This window comes from Pleurodeles waltl, chromosome 7 (genome assembly GCF_031143425.1).
Source record: "Pleurodeles waltl isolate 20211129_DDA chromosome 7, aPleWal1.hap1.20221129, whole genome shotgun sequence".
NCBI lineage: Eukaryota > Metazoa > Chordata > Amphibia > Caudata > Salamandridae > Pleurodeles > Pleurodeles waltl.
This window is the reverse complement of record NC_090446.1, coordinates 91,171,315-91,193,605: the sequence shown is the minus strand read 5'-3', so window position 1 is coordinate 91,193,605 and position 22,291 is coordinate 91,171,315. Positions and strand designations below refer to the sequence as shown.

General features: G+C 42.4%; 1 protein-coding gene across 1 annotated transcript in view; it reads right to left on the bottom strand.

The window, feature by feature from the left end:
• Positions 1–22,291, bottom strand: part of LOC138303752 (cadherin-like protein 26) — a 398,556-nt gene that overhangs the window by 26,262 nt on the left and 350,003 nt on the right. The window contains exons 14-16 of the mRNA XM_069243135.1: positions 16,786–16,848; positions 13,221–13,280; positions 5,667–5,735 (exon numbers count right to left, since the gene is read on the bottom strand). Of these exons, the coding sequence (XP_069099236.1) occupies positions 5,667–5,735; positions 13,221–13,280; positions 16,786–16,848 (192 nt within the window). The remainder of the gene's footprint in view (positions 1–5,666; positions 5,736–13,220; positions 13,281–16,785; positions 16,849–22,291) is intronic.

Genomic DNA, 22,291 nt, shown 5'->3' with positions numbered 1-22,291 from the left:
TGCACAATGAAGGGATCTGGTCTTATCATAAAATGCTGATTCCACAAAGTTTTGCACATGAGTGTAAGGCCTGAGGCAAGCTGCAATAGTGATCCTCCTATCATTGCTAGTGATCTCAACTATTTGAGCTGCAACCGTGTACATATTGGAAATACTATGCCGCCTGAAGGCTGCAAACGGCATATAATTACGTTAATTATTATTGATTTTATATTCCGTCATAGAACATATGATTGGCTACTAGCTAGCAAAGTAATTATGTCTGTGATTATATAGGGGTTATTTTGACTTTGGAGGACAGGGTAGTCTGCCACAACCATGGTGATGTAACTTGTCTGCCAAACTGACAGTCTGTCTTCTCTATTTATTGCCAGCTGAATCATCATGCCTTGGCAGGCAGAGAACCCCTGCTGACTCTGCCATTGGAAATCTTACACTAACAGGCCATCACTCATTGGCAATTGGTGTAAGCATCTAAGGCCATCCAGCCTATTTAAGGCTGATGTTCATGCATGCTTTTTTCCTAACTGTGACTGCCAGGACAACCCTGTGAAAAACACAAGCAACACCCTACCAGAAACTCCCATAGAGTCAAGGTCATTAGTTTTTTTGTTCTTCATGGACAAACTCCAACTTTGGGGATTTGTTTTTAAAAAACAAAAAAGTTTGTTCAGTGGCTACATGTAAAATGGTGCCACTCGGCAACTGAAAGTGGCTTGAGAGAACATGCTGTGGTGGCGGCTTACCTAAAGGCACAGAGGTCTCTGGCAGGTAAAAGGGGATCTCTGAAAATAGCTGGCTTACGTCTATCAAAAAAGAGGAGTTGTAGGAAAGTACCATTTTGCCTGGCATGTTACTCCCATATTTCACTGTATGTATGTTGTTTTAGCCCTTGTGTCACTGGGATCCTGCTAGGCAAGACCCCAGTGCTCATAGTATGAGCCCTGTATGTGTTCCCTGTGTGGTGCCTAACTGTATCACTGAGGCTCTGCTAACCAGAACCTCAGTGTTTATGCTCTCTCTGCTTTCCAAATTTGTCACTACAGGCTAGTGACTAAATTTACCAATTCACATTGGCATACTGGTACACCCATATAATTCCCTTGTATATGGTACTGAGGTACCCAGGGTATTTAGGGTTCCAGGAGATCCCTATGGGCTGCAGCATTTCTTTTGCCACCCATAGGGAGCTCTGACAATTCTTACACAGGCCTGCCACTGCAGCCTGCGTGAAATAACGCCCACGTTATTTCACAGCCATTTACCACTGCACATAAGTAACTTATAAGTCACCTATATGTCTAACCTTCACCTGGTGAAGGTTGGATGCCAATTTACTTAGTGTGTGGGCACCCTGGCACTAGCCAAGGTGTCCCCACATCGTTCAGGGCAAATTCCCCGGACTTTGTGAGTGCGGGGACACCATTACACGCGTGCACTATACATGTATAGAGTCACAATGGTAACTCCGAACATGGCCATGTAACATATCTAAGATCATGGAATTGTCACCCCAATACCATTCTGGTGTTGGGGGGGGCAATTCCATGATCCCCTGGGTCTCTAGCACAGAACCCGGGTACTGCCAAACTGCCTTTCCGGGGTCTCCGCTGCAGCTGCTGCCAACCCCTCAGACAGGTTTCTGCCCTCGTGGGGTCCAGGCAGCCCTGGCCCAGGAAGGCAGAACAAAGGATTTCCTCTGAGAGAGGGTGTCACACCCTCTCCCTTTGGAAATAGGTGTGAAGGGCTGGGGAGGAGTAGCTTCCCCCAGCCTCTGGAAATTCTTTGATGGGCATAGATGGTGCCCATCTCTGCATAAGCCAGTCTACACCGGTTCAGGGTGACCACTCCCCTGACCAGTACCTCCCCGGGTAGTTGCCAAGGGCTCCTCCAGTGTGTCCCAGACCTCTGCCATCTTGGAAACAGAGGTGTTGGGGGCACACTGGACTGCTCCGAGTGGCCAGTGCCAGCAGGTGACGTCAGAGGCTCCTTCTAATAGACTCTTACCTCTCTTGGTAGCCAATCCTCCTTCCTTGGTAGCCAAACCTCCTTTTCTCGTTATTTAGGGTCTCTGCTTTGGGGAATTCTTCAGATAACGAATGCAAGAGCTCACCAGAGTCCCTCTGCATCTCCCTCTTCACCTTCTACCAAGGATCGACCGCTGACTGCTCCAGGACGCCTGCAAAACCGCAACAAAGTAGCAAGATGACTACCAGCAACATTGTAGCGCTAATCCTGCCGGCTTTCTTGACTGTTTCCAGGTGGTGCATGCTCTGGCGGTAGCCTGCCTTCACCCTGCACCAGAAGCTCCGAAGAAATCTCCCGTGGGTCAACGGAATCTTCCCCCTGCTAACGCAGGCACCAAAAGACTGCATCACTTGTCCTCTGGGTCCCCTCTCATCCTGACGAGCCCGGTCCCTGGAACACAGGAGCTGGGTCCAAGTGTCTTCGACAATCCAGTGGCCCTTCTGTCCAAATTTGGTGGAGGTAAGTCCTTGCCTCCCCACGGCAGACAGTAATCCTGTGTACTGCGTGAACTGCAGCTGCTCGGGCTTCTGTGCACTTTTGCAAGACTTCCTTTGTGCACAGCCTAGCCGAGGTCCCCAGCACTCCATCCTGCATTGCCCAACTCGTTGAGTTGGACTTCGACGTCGTGGCACCCTCTTTTGTTGCTCTGAGTTGACCGTTGTCCTCAGAGCTTCTATGTGCCTGTTCAGGTGCTTCTACGGGTGCTGCCTGCTTCTGCGTGGGCTCTCTTTGTTGCTGTGTGCCCCCTCTGTCTCCTCCTCCAAGGGGCGACCTCCTGGAAAGCCAGCAGGATGAGGCGCTACAATGTTGCTGGTAGTCTTCTTGCTACTTTGTTGCGGTTATGCAGGCGTCCTGGAGCAGTCAGCGGTCAATCCTTGACAGAAGTCAAAGAGGGAAGTGCAGAGGAACTCTGGTGAGCTCTTCCATTTGTTACCTGTGGGATGCCCACAGGAGAGACCCTAAATAGCCCACAGAGGAGGATTGGCTACAGAGAAAGGTAAACACCTATCAGGAGGGGTCTCTGAAGTCACCTGCTGGCACTGGCCACTTAGAGCTGTCCATTGTGCCCTCACACCTCTGCATCCAAGATGGCAGAGGTCTGGGACACACTGGAGGAGCCCTGGGCACCTCCCCTGGGAGGTGCTGGTCAGGAGAGTGGTCACTCCCCTTTCCTTTGTCCAGTTTTGTGCCATAGCAGGGCTGGGGGGATCCCTGAACCAGTGTAGACTGGCTTATGCAACCATCTGTGCCCTTCAAAGCATTTCCAGAGGCCAGGAGAGGCTACTCCTCCCAGGCCCTTCACACTTTTTCCAAAGGGAGAGGGTGTAACACCCTCTTTCAGAGGAAATCCTTTGTTCTGCTTTCCTGGGACCAGCCTGCCCAGGCCCCAGGGGGGCAGAAACCTGTCTGAGGGGTTGGCAGCAGCGGTAGCTGCAGAGGAGACCCCAGAAAGTTAGTTTGGCAGTACCCAGGCTCTATGCTGGAGACCCGGGGATCCCTGGAATTGTCCCCCCAATACCAAGATGGTATGGGGGGACAATTCCATGATCCTAGACATGTTACATGGCCATGTTCGGAGTTACCATGGTGACGCTACATATAGGTATTGACCTATATGTAGTGCACACGTGTAATGGTGTCACCGCACTCACAAAGTCCGGGGAATTTGCCCTGAACAATGTCGGGGCACCTTGTCTAGTGCCAGGGTGCCCACACACTAAGTAACTTTGCACCTAACCAGCACCAAGTGAGGGTTAGACATATAGGTGACTTATAAGTTACTTAAGTGCAGTGAAAAAATGGCTGCGAAATAACGTGGACGTTATTTCACTCAGGCTGCAGTGGCAGCCCTGTGTAAGAATTGTCTGAGCTCCCATAGGGATCTCCTGGAACCCCAATACCCTGGGTACCTAGGTACCATATACAAGGGAATTATAAGGGTGTTCCAGTGAGCCAATCAGAATTGGTAAAATTAGTCACTAGCCTGCAGTGACAATTTTAAAAGCAGAGAGGAGCCTCAGTGATACAGTTAGGCACCACACAGGGAACACACACAGGGCATACTTTATGAGCACTGGGGTCCTGGCTAGCAGGATCCCAGTGACACAGACAAAAACAAACATACAAATCCTCCATCCTATGCCCATTCTACTCAAGGAAACTGGAGATCAACCACTTGGAAAGTTTTCAGACGTGTTATAAGATATTTTTACTAAAATCTATGTATCAAAAGCATAGGTAAGGACATCACATTGTAAGGTCTTATGAGAGATGCAAATGGGGAGACAAAGGTCTTGAAAAAAGTGAGGCCCAACCATGAGATCTTGCTGAGTAAAAAGAGATCTGAAAGAGTAAAGAGAAACAGCTGAGAGTAGCTTGAAAGGAAGCACTGAATCAATTTTAGAACCCCTTTACAGACACCTACTTGTAAGTAGAAAGATCTCTCATGTTTACTTCCAGTGGTCAGGAATAATGAAGGAGTAGTGGATAAAAAACAGCAGAATCAAAGATTAGTTCGCTCAGGGACCATAATCTCTTTAGCCTTTGAAAAGCTGGAGGGCGGAAAGGATCTAAAGGTGGTCCTGATTAATCAGAAGTTATTAAAGTTTGTACCTGTTTGTTCATTAAAAAGCAGATCAAATCCAAGTATGGTAGAGACAGATTCTGAAGTAGTAAAGTCAGAGAAGTCAAAAAGGATATAAAAGAGGGAGTGAACAAGGAAATTCCTGTGGATCTTGGTGATTTTATTTGAAAAAAAGTAGAAAAGTTGTCACACAGCTTCTGAGACTGGGTGATAGGATTGGTGCAAACGGAGGGATTTAGAAGTTGCTTCACAATAAGAAACATTTCATAGGTGCCGTTCATAGCTGTTGTACCCACCCACTAAAAGATGTGAATAAATTATTTCCTTACCCTTCAGGACTGCTTATCAACTTGCAACAAGCTGATGCAGAGTTAATAGATTGATTAATAAAGTGATCTACCACATGTTACTCGTAAATGGATACTGCTTCATTAAGAATTTCATAGATAGAATGTATATACCAAATATTTTTTTTATTAAGTTGCCCAGGACATTTGCTTTCATCAGCATTTGAATCAAAGACTTCTTGAGAATCTGGGAACTGGTAACACCCTAGCACGATGCATGTATATTGTGGATATCATTTTTGTCAAAGGTGGAAAGCTAATTTACAAATACAACCAAGCTCACTTGTTCATTTGAATTCCACGTCTGCAAGAAAGAAAGACACCACATTCATTTTGAGATGCTCAGTATGAACTCTAATGGAACCCAATTAGTGAATAATGATTTTGATGTCCTATTCTGTTTAACAATCATTTTTCAAAATGTATTTTTAATTTAGCAAAACTGTTCCAACCATCAATATCAGAATACATAGTTGTATGCATCTTAATTTAAAACGGTATTTATGTGGCAAACCTCAAATTATATTTCATCACATAAATTGAGGTTTGACAAATGATAAGTGAGTTTATAGTTCCAAAAGTCCAGTAAGTAATATCGCATTGCTGACTGCAAATATATTTGATTCAGGAATTGTAATGTTAATCTTTATGGGCCCATCTGAACATAAGGGTTTAAAAAATATCAATTCAAACTAATCATTACTTACTGAATGCCTCCTTTTATTGGCCCGGTCAAACTGTGAATCTGCCAATTTTCTTTCGCTCATATTGTGACCCTACAATAGGAACATGTAAGAATCAGAAAACATATGCAATGGGGATTTTGCATTAAAAGACTTAAAATGCAAAACCTTGATACAGAATTGTGAGTAACATACAAAGAAATATAATTACATCTAAAAGCATCTTTGAGGATTTTAAATTGATCTATATTTCAAACCAATAAAAAGAAATCCCAAAATATCAGTGTAATGTTCAAAAAGCAGGAGAATAAATGGCTGTTGAATAATGGATGGAATGGACCAAGCCAAGTGGCCTTGATGTGATGCACATTTCAGAGGTCTTCCATCTACACAACTTTCAGTGTTGTTTTTTCAATGATTTCCTCTTTGTAATATAAAAAAACATATTTGATGATTAAACCTTTCATAAACTTTAACTATGTTAGCAAAAATATTTGGCATCTCAAATACTTCAAATATAAAACTAGCCCTAAAATTAGAACCGCACGGCGTCAGTAACCAAATAGGAAAATCCAGTTGGGATTTCACTTCGGTCATAAATATGTAAGAAGCAAATTTACATATGTTGAATTTCAGGGGAGAATATGTGCAGTTGTAAGCGGTTACTCTGACAAACTCAACCTAGGGGAATTTATAGTTCTGGTGGGTCTATGATTTTATCCCTAAATTAAATACATGAAACTGCCCATCTGCAGCAAAAGGTGAGTCAACTGTTTACAGATTCCTCCCGCTGCCTACATGCCTTTCTTCAGGTTAGAGACATCACTGATTTTATTCAAACTATGGTTTTGGAAAAGACTCATATTTATAATTTGCATTCCAATTAGTAAGTTTGTTCTACCCTTTTCTGGGAAATGTACTTCAGAAAACAAAAATGTGATGAGTGAAAATGGTTGCACAAGTGCTTTGCCCCTGGAATTTCCTCTGGTTAGAATTCCATTCCATTGTTTTTAGAACAGCAATGCCATTCCAAAAGCGGATCATATAAATTAAAGTTAGTCGAACCCTTTGCAGAATACCCATTTCAGCCAGTACTGCTTTGAGAGATTCTCCCTATATGGAAACCAAAGAACCCCAATAGTTTTAGCCTTATTGTGCCTCACACTGTAAGTGAGGTACAGATTGAGTCCCTATGAACAGTCCCTATGATCATTGTGTTCTAGGTCCATATCTGGGCATACACCTTCCACTTTGCGAGACGCATTGAGACAACAAAAAAGTGATGGATGAAAGTGCCTGAGTTAACACCCCTTTACAGCACTGAGTTGCACATAGGGACGCATGCTGGGCATATACGTAAGGTTGGGTGTACAAGGTCCACCTCTGGGTGAGTATGTCCTCTGTGCATGCGGCAGGCACATTTCACATCAGGGTGTCGGCATGTTGTTTTACACCACAATTTTGAGTATCTATATGGGAGTTGCATGTGGACACGTGCACTCAAGTGTTTTTGTAACCTTCTTTATTGGTTGACGTAAGCACCATTTCTTATTTGTCTTTCAAGAACGTGTTTTCCCCTGGATCTTTTGTGGACCACATAGGGTGAAAAATTGCACCTTTTCTGGGTAGATATCCATTTATTTTTTTAACATATGTGCAAAGTTTGCTATAGAGGGAATTCCTTATCATCTTACAATCACTTTCTGTCTTGTTCAAGGTGTCTCCACGTAGATTACCTTTGTCCTGATGATGACCCTGCATTGATTAATCCTACAATAGGCTCAAAACATCAACAAAACACAGAATTGTAAACTGGCTTTCAACTTGTTCAAATGTGGATGTGGATATCCAAAAAGATAGCTATCCCAAGACAGCACCATAATTCCCTCCAGTCGCATATGTATATATATGTATAGTACTTTCACACTTTTTTTCACTTTGCCACCTTACACTGGGCGGAAAACACACTGGAGCACCTTATACATTTTGTGTCAATATAGTTGTTTTTCAACCCTAACAAAAACATATAATTTCTATGACTATTTACTTCTAAAACACTTGCTCTATATACAACTGAATGCAGTGGAAGTTAAGAGCTACACTTCCCCCTTGGGGACCATCTGTGTCTGACATTATATATACCCAGGTCCTCGGGTTATGGGTCAATCCCCCATTTGCTAGATAGAGGCCTAGATAACACTAACCATGGCATGCAGCATCTCTGGTAGAAGTACCCCCATTCTTCTACCTTTTGAAACCTTATTAAAGTGCAGATCTCTTCCACACTGAATGCACTTTTTTGACTAAGTAAGCAATATATGTTATTTAAAAATGAGAGTTAGAGCCAGACAGGCACCTGGTTTCCAAGGCCATTTCTCCTGTGGGCTGCAGCCCATGTAGGCCAGTTTTGAACTCCCATGGCCTCTCTTGGTGCCTCGAGGTTAATTTCAGCAGGCACGGACAGGCTGCAAAAAGCAGAAAGAGAGAAAGAGAGGGAAGGATGGAGATAAGTGGAAGAGGAAAATAGAAAGGAAATGATCATGTAGGGAGAAGAGAGAAGGGAAAATGAGAGTGTAAGAAGCTGTGCAGAGAGGTTTTGTGTTTAGTCGTGTCCGTTTCAATGTGTTGGTTCCGATGAAGCTTGTAGCTGTGTGGTGAGGCTTTGAGGGGCTTTGCGCTGCTTTTGGTGAAGAACACAGCTGGGCTGGCAAAGCACATTCAGGCCCACTTCCACCTGGGGGTTGCACAACTTGGGGGTAGGACTCACAGTTGACAGCGTCCAGTTGCTGGGTTCGAGGTGTTTGTAGCCTTTTCTATCTCTGAGGCTATGATCAGGAGGCCAGACAATTAGCACTTGGAATCACTCTGGTAGTCTTGGGTTCAAGATCCAGGTCTAGCCCTTTTCACTCAGGCAGAAGGGCTTCAGAGCAACAGAGTAGCAGTCCTTCTTGCAGAGCATCACACCAGTCCTTCTGAGTATTCCACAGGTCCAGAGGTGTACTGAAGAGTTGGGCCTGAGGGTGCAAAATATTTACCTGATACCCACTTTAAAGAAGGAGAAGGTTGTGGAATTTTCTGCCTCCCGGCGTCCCTGCTCTGGCCACAGATTGCTTGGGGTCACAACAGACATGTACAAAACACTATGTGACTGTGCTCAGAGCCTTTGTGAAGTGAAAGTGTGGTAGGTGATGGCTTCTCACCCTAATCCAGTGAGAGACTTCCCATCCTGCCAAAATCTAAGCTCCTTTGTCAAACTGTCTTGGTGCAATATACAGAGACGAACTGCCAGCTAAACCTAATCATGTGACCTAGGAAACAGGCTACAGACACCACATAGTTGGGGAAAAAATGGCAACTTTCTAAAAGTGTCATTTTCAGAATTATGAATAAAATTAATTCTACAATTAAAGAGGGGTTTAAAAGACAATTTTTAGACACCAAGCTCAATATTCCTACCTGCTACCAATTGGATGTTATCACTTATTTTGATCTTATGTTATGCTGTGTTCTTATCACTTGATATAGCGCAGCAACTCACACCTGTAGGTGTATTTCAACGCTTCACTAACACAGAGCCAGCCAAATGATTAAAGCAACCATCTCTTCAAAGATTTAAAAAAAAGGCAAAGTCTGGACAAGGGTGAATATAATACGGAAGCTGGTTCAAGGCAGAAGGTTTGGTATAGGAAAAGGCTCTGCCACCATACCTAGGGGTATAGATATGGGACACATTAAGCAAAGCTTTACCCTTGGATCTAAGATTCCTGGTCGGACAATAGTAGCCCAGCTTCCTCTGTAAGTATATGGGACCCTTACCTATAAGAGACTTGTGGACAAGACAGCATGACATAGCTAGTGTAAGGTTCTTAACTTGGGGGTTGAAGAAGAGCCTCAAGAAAGGGTGCAGACCAAACATGCAGCGGTGTTCTGCACCACCTTCAGTTTGAACAGTGAAGTGTCATTGGCGGCTAATAAAGGCATTATCATAATCCAGCTGACTCATGAATAAGGCTTGGACCAGAGTTTTCCTGCTAGAGGACGGAAGCCAAGAGAACACATTTTTCAGTACATGCGTAGTAGCAAAAAAAGAACAGCAAATAGAGAAGAAGTAATCTTTCAATGACAGGGCCTAATCATGCTCATCCTTTTGGTACAGTCCATGAATCTGTGTTTTACCCCCATCAAGGCCATGTCTGAATGAGATGAGTAACTGGGTGTCATCTGCGTATATTATAATGGCGAACCCACAAGTTTTAACTATCTGAGCAACAAGGGGCCACAAAGATGTTTACTAGCATGAGGCTCAAAGACGATTCCTGATGGATCCCCTTTTTGATAGGCATAGTACTTGACTTATAGAGAGTAAAGAGATTGTCTGTGTCTCACTGTCTAGAAAGTCCACCAGCCATAGTACAACCTGTGAATCATCATTGTGTGAGAGACCGTATAAGGCAATATTCCAAGTAATAATTGAATCCAATGTTATCCTGTGGGAGACGCAGGCCTTGTAGAAGTGAAAAACAAATGTAAGAGTTGTTCCCTATAGGACATGAACTATTTAAAAGTACATGTCAATTTTGTAAATATACTGAACCCTGCCCTCTGCATTTTGTAGGACCTACCTGACATGTATACATATAAAAGGAAGGTTTGGGCCCAGCAAAATAATTATTTTGCCGGATCAAAATAGCAGTTTCAACTGCACACAAAGGCTGCAATGGCAGGCCTGAGACATGTTCAAAGGATACATAAGTGAGTGTCACAATGAGCGATGGTTCCCCATTAGTAGCATTTAATTTACAGGCCATGGGTACCATGTAGTACCACTTCATTAGTGACTTACAAGTATTTTAAATGTGCCAAGTGGGTGAAAGCAAATTCTGCCATGTTGAAAGGAGAAAGCACAGGCACTTTAGCATTGGTTAGGAATGGTAACGTTTACAGATTCCTAAAACCAGCAAAATCAAAGTCAGCAAAAACAAGAGGATGAAAGGCAAAATTTTGAGGGAAACCCATGCCGAGGATGTCAGATCCAAAAGAGAAAATCTGAAAATAGCCCTATTATATTATTATTTCACCTAGAACCTATATCTGTACAAACTGCCCTACCTAGGTGTCACATGTATCAGTTTCAGTATCAATCACACCTGGAAAGTTTATTGCTTTCACCAAGAGTCCTATGTACTGTGATTCCATTTCATGGTTTTAGACGTACAGGCTTATGCACTCATATCTTCACCCAGGCAGCTTACAAATCTATCTCTGGCTGAACGTATTCATCATATCTCGAAAGGAGGACAAATTACAGAACCTGATTTAAGAAACGCGGCGCTGCACCCAGTGCAGCGCCACTTTTCTTGCTCACCTTAGAGCCCCGCTAACGCCACCATATGTGCACTGTATCTAGGATGTGGTTACCATGGAGATAGTTAGGGAACTAGCATCAAAAATTTTGATACTAATCCTGCAAAGAACATTGAGGCCCATTGCAAACAATGGTGTGCCCCCTTTTAACATGTGCTCTGAGCAGGCGTTAAAAGTACCGAAAAAAATGACACAAAGAAATCTCTTAGATTAATGAGAATACCGTCATGGTCAAAAGGTTCCCTTGACAGCAAACAAAGTATTGTGCATTTAGAGTAAAGTGGTTTAGTCATGTCTTTAAGTAAATCACCAGAATTATTTTTCAATGTATAGAAAGATGTCACAAACAGGATCACCACAAATGGATATTACTTACAATTCTACCTTCTTTGAGTACTTGCTTATGGAAACCTCCATTTTATAAACTCAGGTAAAAATAATAATCAATACACAAATATGTGATCAAGGCATTACAGAAACATTTTGTAAATGTGGAAAAACTGTGCTGTAAAACAAATGTCCTCATTTAGTGTTTGTCTTATGTAGGGCAGGGCAACTCTTCGTGATTTACCCCGTCCCTGTGTATCATGCAGAGAATGGCAGACACAGACAGGGGGAATGTAGAATGGCCACAAGTGCCCGGAGAAAACGTACTCCTGATTTCTTTGCTTATCTTCACTAAACAAAACTGGTCAGCAAACTTGCTGTTTTGTGAAGGGAGTCACCTCACCGGGAGATTGATTCCCTCACAGCACAGAGACCCGTCCAGGCAGGCCTTTCTAAATAGAGCAAACAGCCAATGCACTTCCCTGGAGAGATTAGGCTCTAGTGATAATTAAATGGAGTGCTCACATATGAAGAAACAAAGGGCCTGATTTAGAACTTGGCGGACAGGTTACTCCCTTACCTTTGTGACAGAGTAACCCCTCCGCCGTTAAACCTGTGCCATGTTCTAAATCAGGCCCAAAGACTGGCCTAGCCAAAAGAAAGCACAACGTTAGATCTCGAGTCTACAGGGAAGAAGAGATTGCAGGCTTAATTTTCCGAAATCAGTGGTTCTTACCGTTTTGAGGTCTGTGGACCCCCTACTGAATCATTATTGCAATCCACCTCACTGAGGCCCTTATTAAGAGTTTGGGGGGTGGCAAAGGCCACCCCCCAAACTCTTTGGGTGAGAAAATCACCACTCCGGTTTCACCAAAACATTGATTGCCAGCTCGCAATCCAACCGCTGGCAATGTTGCAGTGCATCCAGTGCGACAGCACCTGTTGCGCTTTTCACTGCCTGCAATTCGGGCAGTGAAAAGCGCAACGGTGCTGTCCATGGGGGCCACTACACTGCCCATGCAAAGTGCATGGGCAGTGGAGGGACCCCTCAGGGGGCCACCGGTACCCCGTCTCCACCAGCCTTTGCATGGCAGTGGGACCGCCATGCAAAAGCCAGCAGAGAAGGGAGTCGTAATCCCCAGGGCAGCGTTGCTTGCAGTGACGCCCTGGTGGATTAAGACCGCCGGCACCGCCAGACTGTCGCTGGCGGCAACCTGGCGGTGCCGGCTGTCAGACAGTGGCGGCTCTGCCAAGGTCATAATTTGGAGGCTGGACCGCTGCTTTGGCCGCCAGACTCGTAATGAGGGACTGAGTCATTTTTTTAATCCAGGGACACCAGCCAAATCAAGGTTAATGATTTGAAACGCAAAACAATTTACAAAATTACAGAAAAAAGCATTAATCAAACACACAAATAATGAAATATTTTAATTACCAAAATTATAAAAAGTTGAGTGTTAAAGGGAATTGAGGCCACTCATCATCCATGCTGTATTTTGTTTGATGCACTTGCAGTGCTCCCACAAATCAAACTGAGATTGCCATTTTCATTATTAGCCTCAAATTTCAAATTCCTTCCCATTTACAATTATTTTTTTAAATGTACGGTTTAATCTGATAATATTATTTTATCTTCTAAGTAGTTGTGGACCCCAAAGGTCCCTGCACCAGAGATTAACAACTGCCGACCTGGATTTACAAATTGCTGGGATAGAGATAAAGACAGTGTGAAGTTTGTCTAAATGTTTAAAACACAATCTCCCATTTTTATTGATTTCGAAATATCCAGAATACCAGAGAAGATCTACGTTTCATAGGAAATTCTTTAGTTTTATCAACACAAATGCATCAGAAATTTGTTTTTCAAAGTATTTCCACAGGCATTACCTGAATGCTGGAGGAGCGGGTAACCTTGACGAAATTCGAACTTCCTACAGCCACAGGTTCCTGAGGTAGATAAATAATTTTAGTTTCCAAAAGAGCATATATCAAAGCATCATTTTTCGTAGTTCACTTATTACATACAGTATTTTGTACAAAGTTTTGTACCGGCAAGCATTTCTCTCTAGCTACTTCAAGGCGCCAGTTACAGGTGGAATGTGTGACTCTCTTTCGAATCTGGAACAAACCTCATCCCGGAAGTGAGTTGGGGAAATGAGGCTGGAGCTAAGGGTAGTGCAGGAAGATTTTAAGGATTTTTGAGGTTCAGGTAAAATAGACTTTTTCTATTGAAATGCTCGTTTTGCACTACAAAAGATAATTTTCTGGCCTTGTGCATTACTGTGACAGTGGCACTATGTGACAGCTTAAGGAAGCTTCTTTACTTTCCTATATGGAAGTTCTGTACTTGGTTGGATGCAATGCTCTCTCCCAATCAGCTCATATTTTCTGGGGGAATATGCTTGACAGTGAAGCAGTGCTTAATTTGTAAATAAAACAGTGCCGGTTCTCAAAGCCCTCCTCTTAAACACTCGGCTACTTCAATTAAATAAGTGCACATGGAATGCTGAGGTGGTGTAATCCTGGAGCTATCTCGGCCCTCTTTAATCCATATAAAGGCACTCCCTGCCCCTTCAGCTCACTCTTGCAGCTTTTTCCTTTCTCCCTTTATGACGCTTTTTAGTTTTTCCTTCTTCTGTCTTTCCCATATGTGTCTTTTGCTCGCAGCAAATGCTTGAGGCAGAAGAATAAGCCCCGGCCCTCAAAAATTAGTGCCGGTTAGCAGCACCGGAAACAACAAGCACAAATTAAGCACTGCAGTGAAGGTAAACCAAAATGTTTCGGGTGATGATTAAAGTACATCTCTAGGTACAAGGCAGGAGAGCAAGATAACCACATCTAGTTTGTGAGCAGTTTACAGCCTCACTTCAGTAGAATTGATGTTCTGCCAGTTTCATTCCCTGACTTCTGTTTTTGATGGAATTTCTGTTGAGGTTACTAGGAAGTTACCTGATCTGACTTGGGTGGCAATCTCACTCCACTTCATTATGGACGCTATCTCCAGTCTTGAACTTTTCACCTGAACATCTTTGATTTCAGATGTGTTACTCTATTTAGTTCAATGGACTCAAAACAAGACCTCTTCACCCACAATGCATCAGGATATCACTCAAAGGCCCAGGGCTGGGTACATTGTCTGTGATGAACTGGTGGGAGGCATTCTCTCTAGCTCTGAAGTTTATTATCAAGAAGAATATTCATTTTTCCAATAAAAAAGTTATATTAATTTATAATCATATTACAAAAAAAACTTGTTGTTGTTAAATGTTCCTCTGCCTATGTGCTGGCTGGATTGAATACTCTGGCGTTTGTGAATGAGTAACAGGCAATGCTGAGAAATGCTGGAAGCCACTTTAGTAGTTAGGCAGTCAATTCATGTCAATCACTTGCTCTCTATCCTCCTTCCTTTTGCCATTCCTCTGGTTCATTCTGACTCAACAGTTGTGGGTCACAATGAACTGATCTTAAACTAGCCATGCAAGTGTCCATAAAAGCCATTCTGTACCTGCAATCTAGCGATGCTTCGGTGATTGGGCTGCAGTCTTAACTTTAGCTTACATAGGGATCAATGACATGGTTCAAATAGCTTACCTGTATTTGTGTTAATCTTAACAAGGTGGTTTTCAGGCTAACTCCTCAGACTCTTTTTAATCTCTGTGTTGTGGCGATGCTAGATCAAGATGGTACATTTTTGTGTTCCAAAGCGTGTACAGGTCAAATGAAGACCAAGGACTCCATTCCATACAAAGGCGATATCCTCCTCCCACCCACTTCTTTGACCTGTAATTTTGTTGCAGAATTTGCCCTTCTCATAGCCACTGAGCACTTTGTGCAACGACTCCTGCAATTTCTGTATATTGTGCAGCACAGCTACTATGCCCATGTGTTGATTGTGCAGCTCCTCTTCATCAGCATTACAACCCTCTTATTACCAGGACATTCACAACGAACAAAACCTAACTGGGCTGTTGAAAAATCTCCTTTCCACATCATAGTCCCTCTTTCACATACTTTACTTTCACATACCACCAGTCGATTGACTTCCTTGTCCACTCTCGGAGCCCTGCTACCCTTCCCATCACTTATTGACTGTATCTTTGCCTTTGACCATGTAAAATGCTCTGCTGCTTTTTTGGCGAGGTTTGAACTGTACAAATACCTCATCCATCCATCTATGCATGGTGGGGGATCCACCATCTTTATTTACTACAGATGGCCTTTTTATCTGTTAAAGCAGTGTAAGGCTAAGGGCAACAATTTGGAGCCTTTACTGTTGCAGTCTTTTGCGTTTCCAAACAGGCTTTGCTCTGTCAAAACATCTGGATGTCTCTGAGGCATATGGTCTGCTTCATTGCTGCATCAGTTGATCAAAGTTCAGCTCATCTTCACTTCACCATCACGTCCGTACTAATGCTATGGCTCTCCTTCATGTCCAGAGGATCCTGGCTGTCTTCTGGATTCCCAGGTAGACCACAATGTGCATCATGCTCAACTGAGGTGGTTTTTGAAGAAAATTTCACAAAGCTACACTGGATCATCTTGAGCTTCTCCACTATGGCGACAAACTCCCTTCTTAAACTGCTTCCTATTCGCAGCTGAGTTGGACAGTTCTGCAGCTACTGCACATGATCCTAAATGTACACAGCAGCCTGGTGCCTCCTCTTCCTTCATATTACCCCCTACTCTAGTGTAGCAATACTGCTGATTTGCTTACAATACCTCAGCAGTGATTTTACATAACACGTCCTCTAGAAGATGCCATGGCACAATAGCATGCTCTTAAATTTTTACTAATCAAGATGCAGCATGCCTAGAGCAAGCCTGCGGTGGACCTGCTAGGAAAACAAACCTGAGTCCCGGCATCAGCCACGATTGCACACAAGTGTGCTTGTTGTTTGTGGTTATCAAATGGTGCTACTACAAACAATTGCATAGGGCTATGAACCTAGAGACTGTATTTTGAATACCTTGTAAAAAGGAATGCCTGGTCATGTTGTGGCAGGTTTAATAGCAGCAAGCACAGGAAAAGTGAGGCTGTATTGAGCACCCAGCCACCTAGTGACTCATACACTCACTTAGTGGTGCATAAGAGACATATCGTAAGGCCGTAGCCTTCCAGGAACTTTGGATTCAAGACAATTGTGGCATAGCATCACAACTATGTAGCCCACACACATTATGACTTTATATTGAACTATTCAAGTGGGTAACAACACAGCACACATATTAAATTAAAGAGAAAACACACTACCACAAACAAATGGACATGAACACCATGAAAACATCATTCCACAAATGTTCAAACATACTTCTTATGCCATGGTCGATGTAAGACAAGGTAGAGTATAAACCACTGTTTTGTGGAAGTACATTGTAACTAGCTATTGGAAAGTTAAAGTAGAAATGTCATTATTGAAAACTTGAGTTTGTGGTATTAACTCTTAAAGCTTACCACAAATCGCTGGGTACTAGCTCGGTGGAAGTTCCCATCCACTTCTTCCTTCTCAGCGTAAACCTGAAGTGTATTGAGAAAGTAATTTACATTCTAAAGAAATATGTACTGCAACAAAAACTACAATGCACAGATATAAAGGCTTACCCACCTTTATGACCACCCTCTAGTGGATCATATTATGAACACCACAGAGTTATAAAGGAAGAGGCTTAAGGATGGAGCTTCCACTGTTTTCTAATTAACATTGGTTTATACAAGGGGTAAGCGCTGATGCGCTAACAGAAAGCACGTGTATTCAGTGTATGGTTAAGTATTACTGATAAATTTCACTAACTCACCATTGATTTTTAGTAATGGATTAAATAGTAAGAGTTGAGACCACTTATTTCATAGCCTTATTTGTATTTATCACTGATCAATTAACAGCAAATTAACCAACGTAAACAAAAAAATAATCCTTCACGCTACATGAGTAACAAGCAGTACATATGTGGTGATAGTCCTCCAATCAAGGGGGGGATATATGTTTGTAACACTGATTAAACATCAAAAATGTGCAATGATTCACTTTTCAGAAAAACTTTTGAGAGCTATGGGCCGGATTTAGTGTTCAGAGAATGGATTACTCTGCTACAAACGTGACAAATATCCAACCCACTGTATTACAGTGCTTTTTAAGGATAATCGTCATGTTTGTGATGGCGTAATGTATCCAAAAACTCTAAATCAGGCCCTATTCCCTATCCAGAAAGCAGTGTGCTTGAATGCCTGGTCAACAACAGATCCATTGAGTGGGAAGATTTTGGAAACTTAGATTGTTTTAGGAAGATAACCCTGATTGGCTAGAGAGGTTTTCTAATCAAACTTTACTACACAGAAACCAAGCCATCTTATATCTGTGGCTGGTCAATCAGTTCACAACCATACACCGTTTAGAGCTTTGTAATTCAAACATTAATGATACAAAGCCTGTTTAAACTCTTTTCCTCTTGGACTACAGACAGAGGGCTCCACAAGTGCATATCTACTGTATCCTTCAAAATCTACGCTTTCTGTTTCACATTAGGTGTTCAGTCTGGAATCTGAGGCTTCACATTGATTTCACAATTGAATAAATGAGCTCCCCTTTCTTGGACTTGCATGGAATTTACTTTACACCTCAGGGTTTTTTCTAATATTCAATTATACTTAAGGTGCTGAGAGGAATTCTTTCAATTAGTCTAACCACTAGCAATTTGTCGGTAGTATTTCAACCCATTGTTTTGTGCCCATTGTTTCATTCTAGACAAAGGCCCACCTTATGCAAAACAGTACTGACCGTGCTTCTCATGGGAACAGTCCATCCAAAACTGTCAGGCGAGGCCACCTCCATTAGCAAAAAGCCACCCCAAACCGGTGTCAGCCTTCTTATGTCTCATCTGTGTGGTATAACTTAGATTCTATGGCACAGTGAGCAAGGGGCCCAGGCCTGGACATACCCTTGCCCACCTGAGGAGCAGAGTCATTAATGATTTGCATAAGTTGGGCCTTTATCTAAAGTGACATGGAGGGTGAAAAATGATAGATTGGAGTGTGGACCGAGTGATTGCCAGTGGATAAGATTAATTCAAGCATTTCATCCATCACCTTGTTGTTCTTGCATTTGGTGTCCTAAGTGCACCATGTATCCCGAGACATGGTCCTATGCTTACTGTGCCAGAGCACTCAAGCTCCACCCTATTGATGATCACCAAGCAGGGCAAAATCTGTCTAGGGTTGTTTATGGTTTGCTTTTAGACAGGGTCATACCTGGAAGTTCGGGTGGACTGTTTGCATGAGGAGCAAGGTCAGTACTGATCTGAATGAGGCGGGCCTTATCAAAATGGAATGATAAATGAAAAACAATGGACTGGAATGCTGTGCAATTGATTGTAAGTGGTTAAAATGTATTCAAGCATTCCATTCATCACCTTGTTGTTGGTGCAGATGACACGCTAAGGCCCATATTTATACTTTTTTAGTGCCGCACTTGCGCCAGTTTGTGATGCAAAAACGGTGCAAACTTACAAAACACAATTGTATTTTGCAAGTTTGCGCCGCTTTTGCGTCAATAAATGATGCAAATGCGTCACTAAAAAAGTACAAATATGGGACTAAGTGCGATGGGTCCCTGTAGTCCTTGTGCCTTTGAACTAGAGGTACACCCTATTAACAAGCCCCAAGCAGGGTGAAACTGGTCCTAGGTTTCTTGTGGAACCTTCTAGAGGGGCCTCGCCTGGCAGTTTGGGACATACTGTTTCCAAGAGGAGCAGGGTGGGTACTGACTTGCATAAGAAGGACTTCTGTGTTAAGTGGCATGGTGGTGGAAAATTAGGACTGGAATGCAGCCCAAGCAATTGCCAGTGAGTGAGCTTCGGTCAAGCATTCCATCAATCACCTTGGTGTTCTAATATTCCAACCATGACTTATAACTGAGCTTCAGTTGTGTGTCTCCAAGCCTCGCCTGACCCCCCCTCACAGTAGAAGTTGCGAAGACAGCCTTTGGAAAGACAAGAGATAAATGCTCTGCTTCCGTATTTATGCCTCTAGGATTGAATGCTGGACTAATGTACACAATCTTGGATTGTCTTCCAACACCCCTATTTAATATGCAGCAACCGGTTGATCCCCATCTAGGTGTGTGCAACATAAATACAAATTAATAAATACAAATCAATAGAGCCATACATTGAGCACCACTACAGACAAGTCAGATTTCCTTGATTTTTAAAACTGCAGATTAGATAACTCTCACCTACGTTGTTTTATTAATAGTGAGTGTTGTCTTGTGCCTTGTAAAGTTCAATACGTGCATTCAAGTATGTAAAAGCATCATTTACCTCTGGATGCAGTCAATAATGCTAGTTATGTGCACATAATACCCATCTATTATCCTGTTCAATACAATTCTGGAACATAGTTTTAGTGCTGGCAAATAACTACTGGGCAAGCTATTAAAAGTGATTAACACTCTCTGACCAGGCTGTTATGTGATGTTAACACTCTGAACAGACCTCAATAATGCCTACTTATTGACCAGCAACTTGGTCAATAATGTGTTACCTTTCAGTAGAAGTCAATTAGGTGGGATATGTACAGTACGAACAGTTTGACGTTCAAGAATCTAGATTTAGGGGATTGAGGAGAAAACTATACCCTGAATTTCAAGGCAATTACATATAATAAAAAACAAGAAATGGCAAAGTGAATTTGAATCAGCAAAAAGAGCAAATACCATTTATTTGAGGTGTTCCCAGACCCTTGAATTGTAAGAAAAGTGAATAAAACAATGTATCCTTTTGTTTTCTGGCTTAATCTCTCCTCAAAAAACATTTATTCAATGCATTAGAGATAAAATTTACCTGGGAACCAGAAGATTTTTGGGCATGATTCTGGCTTGACACCAGTACGGCAGACACCAAAAATTGAAAATGAAGGTTGGTGATATACTTGCTGTATGAATTTAAATGTCTGCGTTAAAAGTACCCACTTTTCTCTGTTTCTTTTTGATCTGATGAATTCTCATTTTTTTAGCTCCCAATTAATTGAAGATGAAACATTAGAGAGTAGGTGAAGTGAAACTCCATAGTATAAAGTCAGGCAAAGGAGCTTCAAAAGAGCAAATTTTCCTTCTCCGTCCAGGTATAGATTTACATTTGGTGGCTCATTTCCTGCAGCCGGCTGTCAGCCGGGCATCTAAGGGAGATCAGGCCATAGGAACTGTATTTGCCCTCTACCACTCAAGGCTACCCTAGTGTTTCATGGAAATAAGAAAATGGAATAGACCACACTAGGCAGCTGCTCCCTCTCCTTTCCCAGGACATCCTGCAGCAACAATATAACAGGTTCAAGTTGCTGTTTCAACATTAAGTAGCTACTGGCCCATGTTATTGTACCCATGTGGCAGTGGGAATCTTCCAGCTGCACTGCAGGGCCTTCTTATGGGCCCCCATTAAAAATATTATTTGGCTGTGTCACAAATTGAGAAGGTATAGGTTCTAGAACTTCTCAACTTTGCATCCCTAGAATCATTGGGACCTATTCCCCCAAAAATAGAAAAGTACAGGTGTAGATTTATATCCCCAGACATAAATATACTTTAAATTTTCCTCCTATTCCAACATTCCCAGTAGTGCTCCAACTGCGGGTTTCCAGACATACTACTGGAAATATTGTGTGATCAATCCAGCAGGCATTGTTTCATGAATACAAAGCATGGAATTCAACACAACGTGAAGGGAGCCCCTTGTGCAAAAGCACTGATTTTTGAACTTATTTTCCTCATTGAGAAGGCTTTTAAGCTAACCACACCTTAGAAAGTCTATTTCCCAGACCTAGCGAGGGACTTGCTGCTGGGTATTTCTCTGCAGAGAAATACTCAATAGTTAAAGCATATATGCCCACAGGGAATCTTTTGGTGAATATCTGGCAGGCGTAAAATAGATATGTGTAGGAGTAAACTTAGGTTTATGGCCGAACATTCCTTTATAAATAGTGCTTTTCCAGCAAGACAAGTACAACTATATCAAAATCATTCATTATTGCTAAAATAGTATCACATTTTATTGCACAATACAGTATGCTGCAAAGTGCTGTGTGTAGGACCTGTCAAAAGTGACTTATTCTCCAGTCCCATTCTAAACATACAACAAAAATAAACCACCGTTTTAAAAACAACTTAACCTATTTGTAGGTAGATGTTCTTGGAATACATCTTTGAAAAAAATCTTTTTAACTTGAATACCATGTCAAAGTGTATTTTCAGTATTTTCTCTTGACTCTGGTTTTTGTTTCAATAGGCATTTTGAACTGCGGGGATGTTTTGTTTTGATGTCTTTGCTCATTGATTGATTTGACTTTGGTGGTCTATGAACTTTGTTGCAGCTGTAAAAGGTCTTTTTGAAATTTTTGTTCAGAGAGCTTGACAAAGACAAGACTCTGAACTAAAGAACTTGCAGCGATCTCTACTATTAGGCACTTTCCCTCTTCACGCTTTCGAGGGGATTGTTTATATAAATTACCATCCCAAGCATGTCTTGTTATCTATTGTTTGGGAACAGACCTACGTCAGGGGTCCAAGAAGATCTGTATAAATACTCCTCACGTAAACAGATAGTCAGAGGGATTCTGACCAGATGCCACTGCTGCTCTCGATGCTGCACGTCGCCTTGACCCCGACCCAGTCTTCGTGTCCTTACGGACTCTGATCTGGAGACCCCATTCCAAGGTAACAAAGGTTGGGGGCTCTTCTCATAGACATGGCATTGGCAGATTAGGTTTAATATACCTAGCTCTCTTTTAGGGTAGAGGTTAGGCTCATTATGCTAGGGTATTAGGAATTATCTCATACTTTATGTCATTTCATGTTATGGTGGGGGTATTTGTATTAATGCCTCTTGTCTTTACCATTCTGTTTCTTGCACTGTTCTTTATCCTAATCATTGCAACCCATGCAACTTATCGCAGATTGCAGTTTTGCTAAATA